We start from the raw sequence: 16841 nt of genomic DNA, 5'->3' as shown, positions 1-16841 counted from the left end.
TTTCATATTCTGCATAATTTATTTGTTTTTCTTTATACAGCCTCATAGAATAAGAATAACTGAAATACCCTACTTGCATTCGCCCCTAGCCTCTAAAGGTTATGGAGAATCCACCCCTGGCCATTTCATGTATCCACCTCCCTCCCCCCCCCCCCCTCCTCACCCATAATCTTTTGTCTAAATCATTAAAACTTTGTTTGGCAGAGGGACGGACAGAGAAATTATGCAGTCTCTTTGATCTATCCAATTCAAAGGTAAAGGTACATTGGATTTTTAAAGAAAGCAAAAACTAAATCATCTAGAGCTGGATATTTAAATCATTTTAGTGGTGAGACAAATCGGGGTGAGCCAACTTTCCATCAATAAGAGCACAGCATTTTATGAAATGCCGCGCTGTGAATGGCTGTAATTCGGCTCACCCCGATCTGGCTCACTACTAAAATGATTTAAAGATCCAGCTTAGCACTTTGGTTAACTTTAAAAGAAGAAAAACTAATTTTGATACAATGATGCATAAAAATAAAATAAATACTTTAATGAGTTTTGTTTATATTCGATAATTGTTAATCATTCTTTGAATTCTATTTTCATCTCCGTTTCTCTTCAGAATTCTGAAAAAAAATTATGATATTATTCTTAACCTTTTAGTATTGTAAAGCTACTCTAAAAGTCATTTTTGGTTTTCCATGTGATTACCATCCCTTTTCCCTTGGACTGCCTTTAACGCCAACTTTTTTGTATGATATAATTATCCGATTCTTCTCTTTTTTGGAATACAGATTCCTATGGCAACAAAGTACAATGCTATAAGTGAAGCATCTCTATAAGCAGGTCCTAAAAAAGTAAATATGTTCTGACTATAAGGGTTAATGTTTGTTTGTTCTATCGTTTCAGAGCTTCACCTTTATTAATGTTGTCATCCTTGTTTTTAAAAATATATACTAATAGGCTGAAGGTTCAGGGATAGGAAAGATTAGGTAAATTTTCTGAAAATTGGTGTGATTAGAAAGTGCATTTCTAATAAAAATCGGACCAGGCTTGCATAACCGACATACACACACAAACACTTATAGAGTAGCTTCGCTTCTTAACATTATATACCTGAGAGTTCCAAAGCTTTGGGGTGCTGGACAATCCCTGAAAAAAAATAATCTTTTAAAAATTAAGGTCAATCTTTTTTGGAGACGAATGGAGAAAAGATAAATTCATCTTCCAAGTTACATTTTATTAGCCCCCTCACTCACTGAAGAGGGTGTCATACACCAGAAAAAATAGCTTCAAACCACCACAGGACCTGTAGCCATATTTTCCTATTTTGAGATTTTAATTTTTAGACGGACAGATATCGTTCTACTTTTTATTATAAGTGTAAGTATGCAATAACAAAAATTAGGCTGAATCAGAAAATTCCCTTGAGCCTGTAAATACAATAAACAATACTGTCATGATTGTAAAAAATCTTTCAGAGTTGCTAATTTTAGAAAAGCTTAGATTTTAAAAACAAAGAAAATTAATATGTATATGACGTTAATACCTTTTTTGTCATATATATAATATTTCATAAGATGAGTCTTTTAAATTTTACATTAATGATTTTAACTTTTGTAATAAAAGTAATGGAAATTTGATATTATTTTTGAAAATTATTTTTAGTTAAAGAAATGAGATATTTTGTTTTCTACTGTTTAAATTTAATGCCAAACATGATGAAAACTAGCAAACTAATTAATCTTTTTTTCTTTTTTATTTATTATTTCTTTATTAAAACTTTAAGTTACGTTGCTTGGTGCATGAACTAGAATTGACAATTTTTTGGAATCGCATTTTTTTTTCTCCACATGGTGTAATGTTTTTTTTTGTCAGTATTTTATGGAAATTTTCTATCATTGCCATAGTTTGATAAATTCAGTCATAGGGCTAAAACCGATTGTCTCTGGAAAAAAATGGGTCCCTATTACCCTAAGGTCTACAAGGCCAGACAGATGGGTGGGTAGTAAATTAACACCCAAAAAAGAGAAATTGTCATGCAATTTAGCTACTTAATTTTTTCCCCACCACCAAAAATATTATCAGGGGGAGGGTGTAGGGAGTGGGAAACAACCAAAAAACTAGGATCACCTTGTAGGATAATTTCAAGGTGGAAAAGGAGTATACAACTCTTTGAGAATATAAATTTAAAGGTAAGGGAGGGGGCAGCTCCCCTGCAATATCGTGTGCACGCCATTGATTTGTACAACCTTAAAAAAATAATGGCCCATTTCTTTATACTTTTGAATGTTATCATCCTTGTTAATATGAAAATTCTTACTTGTGTTGTATTTTTCTTGTTTTTCCAACAATACAATCACCAGCCCAGCATCTAAATCAAATTAATATACTTAATTATATTACACTGCATTTTTTCTTAATCAATTTACGAGAAATGAAATTTTCATGTAAAGTAAATATTATGACATCATATAGCAGATTGAGAAAAGTACATTTTTGAAAAAAACAAGCATAATCTATATTCAATTAGCTCATTGTTGATAAATAACTATTCCCAAAAAGTACAATTATGCCTTTGGTAGATAATGGTTTATTATAGGCTTAGCCATTCTATTATCCCTGTGTCCTGTGTGTTTTGACAGAAATTATCCTATACGGTCAAACCAATCGATATATTATCACTTGGATGTTGCACCAGATTTTCATGTACTCTGATAAAGTGATGCTCGCAGCTGGCTAAAATGACGAAACCCATTATCCACCCTCTTTACGCCATCCATATCCCTCCTACTAGTTGAAATAACAGACTAATAAATGAGGTTCATATTATAAAGCTAAATTGACGACAAATACTCCCATGTCAATTCATCCACTTATATAATATATCCATTGTCAAACCTAAATACAACCTTGTCCATGCGCTGTAATCAAAAAGGTAGTATGAGGCATAGGAAAATAAAAACCAGACCTGCCATGTAAAGTTGTCCTAGCTGGTAATTTTAGTTTACAAACGTTCATTCCCTTCACATCTGAACTCATAGCATCAACACAACTTTCCTGAAATAATGGATTTATTATTACTTGGATGACACACCACATTTTTATGTTCAATAATAAAATGAAACTAAAATGATCTGGCTAAAAAAACGATAACACCTTAACGATCTAACCTCTTTACCCCATCCCCTCCCCTCCTACTGGACCAAGGAATTGACCAATAAATGAGTTTTACAATAGCAACCTTAACGACAATATTTCCCCTGTCATATTATCCACGTATATTCAATATCCATTCGTGAAACAGTTATATCTATAAGGTTCAGATTCCTTCTTAGTTTTAATTTTAGTTTAATAATTCGAGACAAAAACTTACATTTTCAATTAGTTATATACTATGAAAGAAAACACCTACTTTCAGAAAAAAAGGGGATATCTACCTGTAACATGTAATCGTTCCTTTTGACCCTGCAGGCTCCATAGAAGGTGCAGAACCCCTCCACCTCGTTATGAGTGTCCACTTGGAAACTGCATTGTTTATGGTCGGCTGTGGACACCTGAATTTAAAATTAATTTAGAATTGTTGAATATTGATTGTGTTTTAACTAAAATGATGATTTTGATAACTTATTCTATTTGTTATAAGCTTCGCTTTTATGGACGTTCTCACTGACCCTTATTTCCTACAACTGAATGAAAGCACTAAGGATGGTTTGTTTACAAGAGTATAACTTTTACATTAAATGAACATTGGTCTGCATTTACTGTACAAGCAAATATTTACACTTGACTGCCCCCACATCTTTACATCCTTTATTTCTTTAGATTTAAAACAATCTCTTTTGAAAAGTCTGCTTCATTTCAAAGAGTTAAAATAAGCTGATTAGTGCAGCGACTTTAAAATAAGGCGATATCTTCATTTAAGTTTACTGTTCTTTTTTTATTTAAGCTTTATGTTATATTTTCCTGATTCTAAATCTTTAAAGCTTTGTCAGCTTATCATCGCTACACAATATATGGACATAACACTCTACTGTTCCTAAAGTTAGGCCTAATAAGAGTGAAATACCCAACAATTAGACTTTACCAAAAATTATTCTATTAAAACTTTTTTCTTGATTGTAATTTAACAAGCAGCAGCCTACTAACCGCCTGAATTCTGCTGATTTCTGCAGCTGGCACCCCCCTTTTTCCCATCCCCTCCCCTTTTAATGGAGGTCCATAATAATAAGCTAAATTGACGAAAAATTTTCACCAGTCAATATAAACACATATATCCTATATCCATTTTTATTCGGCTAGCTGGATACAACAATGCTTGGTTCTAAGTACAAAATAAGAACATTTTTCCTCAAAAGTTTGTATTAATATTCTTGAGGCATACAATGAGAATAAATAAATATTTGTTTGGCAATATCCCCCCAACTGATAGTTGACCACTATCACATTTTAATAGAATATATGTGTTGCTTATCTTAGATTAGGTTAGGTTAAGTAATAGTCAGAGAGTTCCAATGGGTTAGAGCAAGTGTTTTAAAGTCATAGATTTAGAATGTGGGGGATTGTGCGTTCATCATATTTTTTAGCAATTATTTTTCTTTTTGGTTTGTGCACAGTCTTCTTTATTATACTGTATGGCAATATCAATATTCCCTTGATTTCCGAGGACATTACTAATTTATTAAAAGCGAAGCTTTTCTATAATTAGGGTCGGTCCGTCCGTACGTCCGTCCGTACGTCCGTCCGTCCGTCCGTCCGTACGTCCGTCCGAGATAGATAGCTTTTATTCGTTAATTTAGGCATGTTAGAATTGTCCTATCGATTTCAAACTTTGCATGATGATTCCTGTAGTAGTTGGGTACGATTTAGAAAGCGTAGCAACTCTATAATCATTACCAGAATGTCCGTACGTCCATTTTAAAAATGTTGATTTTTCTACTTTTTTAACAACAAATTTTCAAGTGTTTTAATTATCCGTTTGATCTGATTTTTGGTATATTGATTCCTGGGACAACAAAGAACAATATTATAAGCGAAGCAACTCTATAATCAAGTCCAAAAATGTAAGTATGTCCATAAACATTATCCTATTTTAAGCAGTTTTTCAACAAATTTACCTACAATTTTGATTCGACATTTATACATTTATGTTCCGATTTTTCAGTTCAGATACTATACAAGTGTTAATGTCCGTTTGTCCTACCGTTTCAGTGCTTTTCTTTTATGGATGTTGTCATCCTTGTTATGTTAGAAATGTTATGGATAAATCTTAGCAAAGTTTGTGTACAAGATAATGCAAAAGATGTTTGATTAATCTAAATTCTCAGGGTGAAAATCCTCGAGGTTAATTAAAGTATATTAAATTGTTATTACTAAGTATTAGTTTATAGTGAATAATTATGTCTAAATCAAATCAAAGACAAAGTCTGCATTGGAAGATAGATTTATTTTCTCTATAACTAAATATAGAACGAATGGTGTTGATTTGAAATTTTTGATATAAATAAAGCAGCAATAAATTCATTCTTCGATTCTATTTTAGTTTTTTCCTTCAACATTCACCAGGTGCAAAGTTAAATGTTGCATATATTGTAGATAGCACCATTTACTTGGTTTAATTACAGGATTTAACTTCTCTGGTAGTTCAGGGATATGGCACCTAGAAAAAGCCTTCGGCTTTTATTCTTGTCTGAAAACAAGGGCTCTTCAGCCAAGCGTCTTCTGCGTGTAAGCGCCAGTGAAATCGTCATATTATAACTTTAAAACTCAGCTGGAAGTCTAAACCTGTTCCTAAACAGACAGTCCATCTTTTCAGATTTTTTTTTGCACAAAAGTATTTTTCAATTAGGCGCACCGGCCAAAATCTGCAAAATGCAATAAGTAACATTTAGAGCAAGCTCTTATTATGTAAATTTTTTTAAATTATTTTATTTTCTTGGAAGTAAAATATTTTTTTTTCAGTTGTGATGATCTAAGTTAATGGGAAATTGTTTTTTTTTATAAATGTAGAATCATTCATGATTTTACTTTAGCTCTAAACTATTTCTACTGTTTGTAATAAATGAATGAAATCATATTTCTAAAATGCAAATAAACTTTTGTTTGATGTAGATAAAATGTATGATAAGTATTTTGTATGTGAATATAAGATTAGATTTAGTAATGACTCAAGAAAAGGTTGGTTCTAGCGAATTTGTTTAGTATTTTGATTAAATAGACAATAAAAAATATAAAGTTCATTGCTTGTCATTATTTTTAAAACTTTTATATGATCGGAACTTGAAATAAAAATCATATGATGTTGAAAAAAACAACTTAAAGTGTTAAATTTGTTCCAATTGTTATAGAACCCTTACAAACTTTAATACCTATAACTGTATCCTTAGTTTTAACAACAACAAAAAACATGTAATTACCATTCTAAGTTTATAATATTACAAAATTGAAAAATCTTTTCAAATTGCAATGCTTTTGAACATTTTTCTGACTTATAAATATACTAGCGGATGCACTCCTAGCCTGTAGGGGCTCTATGGTCGAGAAAATAAAAAGCCCCAAAATATACCAATAATTAAATCTGTAAATAAAATAGTTTAAACCATCCCGGGACCTATGTAAAGCTTAAATAAAATGAAGAACTCATTCAGTTCAGTGGTTATAAAAATCTTAAGCTTCAGACAAAAAACGTTACAGTTTTATACAATAGGATTGTTAACAATATTTTAGAAAAAAAAGTTTATAAATTTTTGTATAATATTCAAGCAAAAAGTTGCTTTTAACTATCCTGTATCCCTTGTACAATATTAGCAAGTGAAAATATGTGTTTTTGTTTACTTTAGATTTATTGATGTTGTATTTTTCATTTTTTATTGTATATATGCATGCTTGCATATCTATAAATAATTGGACAAAAAACTCTAAAAAACAAAAAGTTCTTGTAGCGAATCTTCTCTAAAAGTTCTACTAGATATTTTCTTATCTAAAAAAAAAACATTCGAGATTAATCAGAAATGCTTTTAATTCCCAAAAATGTACATTATTCCTCAATTTTATCAGCAATTTTGGTTTATATCGCTCATATTTGTCGATCTTGTAAATCTTTTTTCCAGTACGGCTCCAAAACCCATTGATATCCGCTGGATTAGAACTGGTTAGAACTGGTTCTAAGTTATACTAAAAAATAATATATGATATCGTATTTAAAGATAATTTTTTACACATAACAAAACAAAAATTACAATAATTACCAGTTCTGTTAGCCCGGGCGTTTGGCCTCACGCAGTTAACAAAACTGGTATAATCTAATAATTTTTAATTTTACTATCCGCGGAAAGATGTCTATAATACAATGCGATAAATATTATTTACCTGAAAACCATTCAATTTTATGTCATCTGCCAAAACTGGAAAAGAATTTGCTCGGGCTAAAAAAAAAATATAAGCTCAGTATAATAAAACAAAAAATAAGCGTATTAACTTATTTGCATGATTTCGAACCTTGAACTATAAGGTAGAAAATAATTTGGCTGTAACAATGGAACACAGTAATAGTGTCTGACTGATTATGACGTAACAAAAAAAATTAGCCAATGAGAGGCCACTATAAATTTTACCATTGGTCAATAACGGCCTCTAATTGGCTAATTCTTTTTTGTTACGTCATAATCAGTCAGACACTATTACTGTGTTCGTAACAATGTAAATTTATGTAACAAACAGACAGACTGACAGAGCTTTGTAGAATACGGTTTGCGTGTTATAGCTTTTTAAAAGTTAAATACTAATGAATATAAATTTTATTGAATATATGCTTCTTTAATTGGCTTGAGAATGTTACTGTCAGAAAAAAAAGTTTATTAGGTGAGGTTTGACTTTACCAAAGCCTATGATGACAATTGGTGAAATTATTTCCGCTTTTTTTAAAAACAGTATTTAAAGTTATTTCTTAAAAGGAATTCATAAAAACATAAGTAATTATTTTATTCAATAGCTCCACCTAATTACACTTTCTGAAGAACGAGATTGTTTTATAAGTGTCTATAAAAACGTTCTTCTTATTTGTTATGATTCTTTGAAAAAATCTAGTAATTACTAATCAGCTGAATAGAATGGATATATCATCTAAAGTAAAAAATATGGAACATTAAAAGTTTTCTTTTGTTATTAAAGTTCCTGCATTATTGTACAAGGAAACGCCAGTAAGTCATATAGTGTTTTTTTGTTATATCTTTTCTAGGGGCGATTTCTCTTGGGAGAGAGGTGTTAACCTCCCCAAAAATATTCATTAACCTTCCTAGGGCCTATTAAAAGCTACATTGTAAAGGAGAACCATAACAGTATAGCAAGATCCTTCTTTGCACACACAGATCCTGTTACTTTATTATATTGACTAGCGGCAACGCCTCCTAGAGGCATATAGGGGCACCTATGGTGGTTGAGGTTGAATTTGACCAACCCATTTAAAACCTTACTAGGATCTTGGAGAAGCTACAGTGTAAAGGAGAATCATATCGGTTCCTGGTTAAACGGGATACTTTGGTACACACACATAAATTATTATAAGGATTATTGAAAAATTGAGGGTGTGTATTACTCCCATTAACTTAGCACCCCTTTGGATGTTTTTTTTAGATATATATCTTTATAATTTCATATTCAATTTAGTCAATATCTCCTACATCCTATTCTATCAGAAAACTTTATAGTTAGTCAATGAATCCTCATATAAATAATTGTAGATATTTTTAGCCATAATTATGAACTTATAGAACTTCTTTAATTAATTATAAATGAATATATCAATTAGAAAGAAAAAGTACACGAGCATTCTAAATTTAAAACTAGGTCCTTTGACATTATCATTTAGTTTTTAAATCTTGTCTGAAAATAAGTTTGACAGATTAGGTAATCGTGCAGATAATCAGAAAAACATAAAAATATGCAGACAGACATACAGTTACATTTTATAGTAAAACAACGTTTTTTTTCCTATAATTTCATTTATTTTAAACTCAACGTTTTTATGCTTTTATCAGAAAGATGTAACCTAAGACAAAGACATGTCTTACATCCTTACAGGCAAGATGACGACATAGATAGACTAAAAAAACACTAACAAGGCTTTAAAAACAAATCTTTATAATTTGAAGTCAATATATAAATTTTTATAGAACGTAGCATGTATGTATTTTTAAATATGGCATCGTATTACAGAAACTTTTTTTTACGAATATCAAAAAAATCATAAATTTATATCCGCGGAAAGCTGCCTATAATATCATGCAATATATAACTATTACCAGTCCACACCTTTAAAAAGTGACACTGACATTTAAAGCATAAACGATCCTGTTGTTATTTATATCCATAAAAGATCAAATTGTCAAAACAATATTGTCAATAATCTTTATAAAAATGTTACATTAAATATTCATTTTTGCTGGGAGGGACAAGAGTGAATATAAAAAAAAAACAATCTTAATAGTTAAGTAATTAGTAAAATAACAGGATTTCTGTCTGTGGGTGTGTGCGTAGTGAATTATCTTACTAACCACTGAACCGACATGGTTCTCCCTTACAGTGAAGTTTTTCTTTTAATTCGGGGAAGGTTTATAGTTTTTTTTTGTGCTGATGGTACTTTCACTTTTCCAAGAGATATCTTCCCCAGAAAATAATGCCCCCTTCCAAATTAAAAAAAATATCTTTTTAAAAACTAAAATCGAAAGCTAAGTGTCAACTCCCACCCCGAATAAAAATATAAATTTTTCATTATATTGCAAAAAAATGCTTATAAAAATAAACAATTTATCAATTACGTAATGGTCTGGCATTCTCTAAGTAATCAAAAGTGTCTGAAGAATAATCTTGAAATAATCTGGAATTACCGTTTTTTTGCCAGGAAAATCATGTCATCATTATTGTAATGTATAAAAGAATTTAGTTTTTTGAAAAGATGATTTAAATTTTTACTATAAATTTAATGTGGTCAATTTTAAAGTACATTAAGAAAGCTTTATATGATAGACATACAACAGGTTCAGAGTTTGTATGTTTGTTCCGAAGGATCTTGCTAACCGCTGTACCGATATGGTTCTCCTTTTCTGTGAAGCTTATCATAGTTCCTGATTTATAACTATTTTGAAGGTGGGTAGCACCACCATCCCGAAAAAATGACCACTAGAAAAAATTTCCCCCCTCCCCCTTAAAAAAACCACTAAATGGTGTATAGCATTATAATTTTTAATTTTTAATTAAGTATTATTTACCTATTGAAACCGAGTCTACTGGAGCCAGGTATAAATTAAGAAAGTATTATTTTAATTTACCTATTGAAACCGAGTCTACTGGTGCCAGGTATGGATTTAGAAAGTATTATTTACCTATTGAAACCGAGTCTACTGGTGCCAGGTATGGATTTAGACAGTATTATTTACCTATTGAAACCGAGTCTACTGGTGCCAGGTATGGATTTAGAAATTATTATTTACCTATTTAAACCGAGTCTATTGGTGCCAGGTATGGATTTTAAAAGTATTATTTACCTATTGAAACCGAGTCTACTGGAGCCAGGTATGGATTTAGAAAGTATTATTTACCTATTGAAACCGAGTCTACTGGTGCCAGGTATGGATTTAGAAAGTATTATTTACCTATTGAAACCGAGTCTACTGGTGCCAGGTATGGATTTAGAAAGTATTATTTATCTATTGAAACCGAGTCTACTGGTGCCAGGTATGGATTTAGAACGTATTATTTACCTATTGAAACCGAGTCTACTGGTGCCAGGTATGGATTTAGAAAGTATTATTTACCTATTGAAACCGAGTCTACTGGTGCCAGGTATGGATTTAGAAAGTATTATTTACCTATTGAAACCGAGTCTACTGGTGCCAGGTATGGATTTAGAAAGTATTATTAACCTATTGAAACCGAGTCTACTGGTGCCAGGAATGGATTTAGAAAGTATTATTTACCTATTGAAACCGAGTCTACTGGTGCCAGGTATGGATTTAGAAAGTATTATTTATCTATTGAAACCGAGTCTACTGGTGCCAGGTATGGATTTAGAAAGTATTATTTACCTATTGAAACCGAGTCTACTGGAGCCAGGTATGGATTTAGAAAGTATTATTTACCTATGAAACCGAGTCTACTGGAGCCAGGTATGGATTTAGAAAGTATTATTTACCTATTGAAACCGAGTCTACTGGAGCCAGGTATGGATTTAGAAAGTATTATTTACCTATTGAAACCGAGTCAACTGGTGCCAGGGGTATGGATTTAGAAAGTATTATTTACCTATTGAAACCGAGTCTACTGGTGCCAGGTATGGATTTAGAAAGTATTATTTACCTATTGAAACCGAGTCTACTGGAGCCAGGTATGGATTTAGAAAGTATATTATTTACCTATTGAAACCGAGTCTACTGGAGCCAAGTATGAATTTAGAAAGTATTATTTACCTATTGAAACCGAGTCTATTGGAGCCAGGTATGGATTTAGAAAGTATTATTTACCTATTGAAACCGAGTCTACTGGAGCCAGGTATGGATTTAGAAAGTATTATTTACCTATTGAAACCGAGTCTACTGGTGCCAGGTATGGATTTAGAAAGTATTATTTACCTATTGAAACCGAGTCTACTGGTGCCAGGTATGGATTTGCAACCAGCAACAGGAGTCCACACCACACTAGAACCTAAATTAAAAAATGCTTAACCATTTAAAAAGCGAAGATTTTCTATAATTACAGTTGGTCGGTCCACCTGTAACGGATAGCTTTTTTCGTTAATTTAAATACATGTTAGACAATTATGCAAAAAAATTTGTGATTATTGTTAAAAATTAATATTCTGCTTTTTAAGTTAGTTTGTCCTTCCTTCTTATTTTTAGAGCATCTCTTTTATCACGTAAAATTTCTTTGGCTAGCATAATAGTAAAGGTTTCTATAAGTTTCTATAAGGCTAGCCAAGGAAATTTCATAGGATTTGGTCTAATGTGTTTTCGGAAGCAGCTTATAATGCCTAATAAAAATGACGTCATACAAAACAAATGACCAATGATAGGTCAGTGTACATTTTACCTTTAGTCAATATAAATGTATATTGGTCATTTGTATTGTATGTATGATTTTTTATTAGGCACTATAGGCTGCTTCTTTTCTTCAAAGAATAATTTCAAAGAAATTTTGACCAGAGGCATGAGATAAAAGTGTAAAAAGGTATGAAGTAAACAAAGACTAAATAATCATATTTTTGCTCTTGTATTCAGAGAGGGAGGGGACAATGAGCTGTTTATTGCACTAGTCCCCAAAGTTTTATAATAACGTTTTCTTCCTTGTTAGATTAGCAACTTTGGGGACTTTTATTAAATTAAGGTTAGCATCGAAGCGTTTTAACCACTAATTGTAATATACAGAAGGGGTGAATTTGCGTATCATCATTAGGGTTGTACATTGTACATCAATTTATCGGCCATTGTCTTATCCCTTTAGATCCCTGTCTTGTTTTACTGTTCAGCATTCATGAAACTTTGGGAACAAAGGAAAGCATCATATTTGTCCGTCAAACATTGTTTATGTTTTACAGCGTGGCCAAAAAATTCGGGAGAGGTTTTTTCCAGTATTACTTCGAACCCAATTAATAACTGCTGGATTAGAACCGGTTCTCAACTGAAAAATTGTGTATAACATCAAATTACAAACAATTTTCCACGAATATTAAATAAAAATCATTAAATTATTACCAGCTTTGTTAGCCCTGGCTGGTTTGATTTGATAATTATTCATTTTTATATTTGAGGAAAGCTGATTATACTACGATGCGCTAAATAACAATTTTTTTACCCACAAGTGAAATGTAATTTCTTAATTATGGTGAAAATTACAATAGATTTATTTGTAGTTATTTAACTTTAAAAATTAGCCTAAAGCTATCCCAATATTTGAATTGGTAATCAATGAAATAGCTTAAAAACTTCTTTTTGTATATATAAAGGTTACATCAGAAATATTTTTACATAGACACCCTGTAAATTTGTATGTACAGTATCTATTTATTGGTAAAGATTTTCATACCATAAATCACATGGACAGACAATGTTATGATGCAAGCAGACCCAAGGATACATATTTACCCTATCTTAATGGATATAGAATAAACGTAGATATATTGACAGGGGAAAATATGTCGTCAATTTATAGCTTGCTAATATAGACCTCATTATTTTTCAGCTCGTGAATCAGTTAGTTGGTATAATTTGTGTTAAATATAATAAAAAATTTACAATTTGGTTTAATATTAAGTATTAATTTTTATAAAATAGGCTATACTTTTATGAAATTTTAAAATATTCTTTTTCTTATGTATTTTATTCGTTAGTTTTCACAAATGGCAATAAAAAAATCTTTTTTTGCCTCAAATTTTGTAATGCTAATAAGATAAAATTGTCTTTGTAATCATTTTGTTACAAATTTGCCATTCCTAGGACAACTAGCATTTCTTAAAGGAAGAAAATTAATTTATTGTTTGTAAACTGAAAACCACGTAATATTACCAATTATTTGATTTTTAAGAATTATTATATCATATTTCAAGGAAAGGTTGCTGGTAAAAAAATTAAAAAAATAAGAAAATTAGGTTGAAATGAAGTCATAATTAAAAAGTGGTAGCGTAGCCACTAAATAATTATGGTATATCATTGGCATTGCATACAGTGGCGTGCTGGGTGTAGGATGGTGTCAACATCCCCCTTAAATAAGATATTGGGAAGAAATATCTTCCCGGGCCAGGGCAAATTGCTGTGCACACCACTTAATACATTCATGAATGTTAATTTTTAAATATCTTAACTATTGTTTTCATGTCAAATTTTAATAGCCTTTTTTGCTGGACAATTTATGGAGATAGTCATCTTATTTTTCAACAAAATATAAAAATCAACATTTATATAATTCTAGGGGGTATAAATGATTTTATAACATCAATTTGGAAATTGAAAACAATTCCTAAACAAATCTAACAGTTCTTATAAATTTAGTAGTTTCTACTTTCGATATAAGAAAGATCATGCATTTTTAAATATTTTTCACTCTTGCAAATATTTGTTGTTAAAGTGTTTTTCATAATTATTGAATATAAATTACATAATTGCACAAAAATTGATTTGAAATTTTTAAGAGAAAATGGACAATAAATTGGTGTATACCCTCAATTACAAAAACAAAAATACCCCTTCTTTAGATTGATATTGTAAGTAAAAATGTTTTGGCAATGTTCTTTTGTAACAACCATTCAAGCCTTTGAAATTTTAAGCATAAGAATGAGAGTTTGGAGATCAGAAAACTTTTACACTCCCCATGTCCCTTCCCTCCCTAGGATGAGTGCATAAAAAAGTTAAGTGCAAGGTTTTTACACAAAAAAGTTAGTAATTCCTATAATTTATTTGCGGATATAAAAAAAACTGAAAGTTATTAATTGCAATGCAATCAGGGAGGGATAGGACATTGGCCTGTTTATTACCCTAGTCCTCAAGATTTTACAATAATATATTCTTATTCATAGGCTTAACAACTTTGGGGCCTTTGAGTGAATTTCGATTAGTTGGTTCATTAAGTTGAGTGTCCAAAAGTTTCTACCACTAATTGTAATCTATAGAAAGGAACTTTCATAACGACTGATCGTTATAAAAAAAGTTTTAAATTAACTTTTATTTTTGATTTTTTACATCATTAAAATTATACAATATATTTATTTCCATGCTCTGAATATAGATTTGATAATTTATGTCATATGCAATGCAGAATTTAAATAGCCTACAAAATTTGACCAATTATCCAAAATTTTATATTTTAGAGGCATTTTTATTTATTTTTCCTCCTTACATAAATATTGGTTGCGTCACTAGCCTCTAGGCTCTTTACTAAAAAAAACAGAAAAATGACTTAACTATGAAAATAAATGAAGCCTATTTGAAGGTTCACTAAAATGTAGTACTCAAGCGGATCACATCTTAAAGGCTTAACTAATAACTGGACTACTTTGGGTATAAATTAATAGCGACTGCGCCACTAATATTTAGGAGTTTTGTACTTTAAGGGGTAAGGAAGAGATTAAAAACATCATAAGACTAATATAAAATATCTTAAAACTAAACCGGGACTAAAATAAAGCTTAGATTTAAAATTAAAATATTTTCTCGTATTCATTCGAATCCGGTGGATAGGAACCGGTTCTCATCCATACGAAAAAACTATGTCTAGAATCGTATTATATCCAGCTTTCTACGAATATAAAAATGTACAATCATAAGATAAAAACCAGTTTTTTAGCCTGTGCCTTCGTACATTCTATATCCGCGAAAAGCCGTTTATAATACGATGCGAGAAATAACTATCATATGATTGAGCGGTGGTTTCCCTCAAAGTGCCTAGTCGAGCACATAACCCTCCCCCAAAATTTGAAAAAAATGAAAATAAGAGAGAGGATATTATTTGTATGTTATTGTTTTACCTTAAGCTAGTTTATGTTATTGCGTACAGGGTTATACAACTACAGGTATATCCCCGTAATGGTTAGGACCACCCACATGGGTTAGGCATAAATAATATAAAAACTGTAGACAAAGTGAGAATATTGCAGTAACTTTTTTGGGAACGTAAAACATCATATTTTTAAAAGTAGACAAAAGTTTGAATATTCTTTATAAGCATTAATAATCATTTTTAAAAATTACAGAAATTGATGGAATATTTTGTTTAAGATGAAATATCTCATTAGTGGTATACCTGTAAATTAAACTGTGGATGTGTTACACATGGTTCTGATAGCATGACTAAACTAAACCCCACCTCCCACAGACAACCAACCACCCATTTCTCCGAGAGATAAAACCATCTCATTTCTCCGTTGGAAAGAAAATTCTCGTACTTTTTTCTTTCTCTATTAGAAAACGATGGAGATATTTCTAGAAATTCACAGTTGAATTCTAGTGGAAATATTCAAATTCGTCAATTTTGCAACAATTTATTGAAAATCGGAAAATTAATAAGTATTGCAGCAACATCTAGCTAAACAGAAAATAATTCCATAAATTGCAAGACAAAAATACTTTTTAAAGTCTAGTTCTGTTCAATCTAAATTACAGCAAAGCTGGTACAAGTTATTAATAATAATTCTATTTTCAGTGTGGCTTCGAAACCTTTTAATATCCGCTGGGTAAGAATCGGTTTTCATCCATACTGAAAAATCATACATTGCATCATATTACATATAGTTTTACACTAATATTAAAATATTTCTAAATTAATACCAGTTTTGTTTTAATTCCGCGGAAAGCTGTCTATAATAAAATGCAATAAATAAATATAACTCATTAATTATTGAATTGTTTTGTCTTTGTAAATGTGACAATGCGTGGGTATACCTATAATACAAAGTAGTAACCGGTGAACCGATGAGGTTGTGCTTTTTAGGAAATATACCTACTATTCTGTAGTGTTTTTTTTAACTATTTTTAGGGAGAGGGCGGGGATGGTAACAACCCCATCCCACTAGTAACATACTATAATTATTTTTATGCTTCTACTTTATTCCTAATGTGTGTTAAAAAAACCTTTTAATATCCCACTCTGCCACCCAACCCACTTCATGATAGTTATCACGTCTATTTTAAGAATTGATATATTAATACTTGGATGTTGCACCATAGTTTTGCCTACTCCATGCCAGTAAATTTGTCCTCTCCGTTGGCTAATATAACGATAACCCCCATCCATCCCATCCCTGCCTCTCCTACTAGAGGAGAAAACTGACCAATAAATGACGACCCTTGTAGCAACCTTAATTTACGACAAAATTT

At 30.9% G+C, this 16841-nt stretch overlaps 1 protein-coding gene across 1 annotated transcript; it reads right to left on the bottom strand.

Moving 5' to 3' along the window:
* Positions 1-401: 401 nt before the first annotated feature.
* LOC145312694 (uncharacterized) lies at positions 402-15868 on the bottom strand. Its single transcript, XM_080151953.1, has 8 exons — positions 15769-15868; positions 11610-11682; positions 7354-7409; positions 3426-3542; positions 2957-3045; positions 2309-2359; positions 1102-1137; positions 402-611 (listed from the first exon to the last, which is right to left on the bottom strand). Exons 1-8 carry the CDS (start codon positions 15811-15813, stop codon positions 548-550), a joined length of 531 nt encoding a protein of 176 aa, XP_080008079.1. The 5' UTR covers positions 15814-15868; the 3' UTR covers positions 402-547.
* Positions 15869-16841: the final 973 nt, after the last annotated feature.

This window comes from Acartia tonsa, chromosome 2 (genome assembly GCF_053477335.1).
Source record: "Acartia tonsa isolate MP-2025a chromosome 2, ASM5347733v1, whole genome shotgun sequence".
NCBI classification, from domain to species: Eukaryota; Metazoa; Arthropoda; class Copepoda; order Calanoida; family Acartiidae; genus Acartia; species Acartia tonsa.
This window is presented reverse-complemented; position numbering and strand designations above follow the sequence as displayed.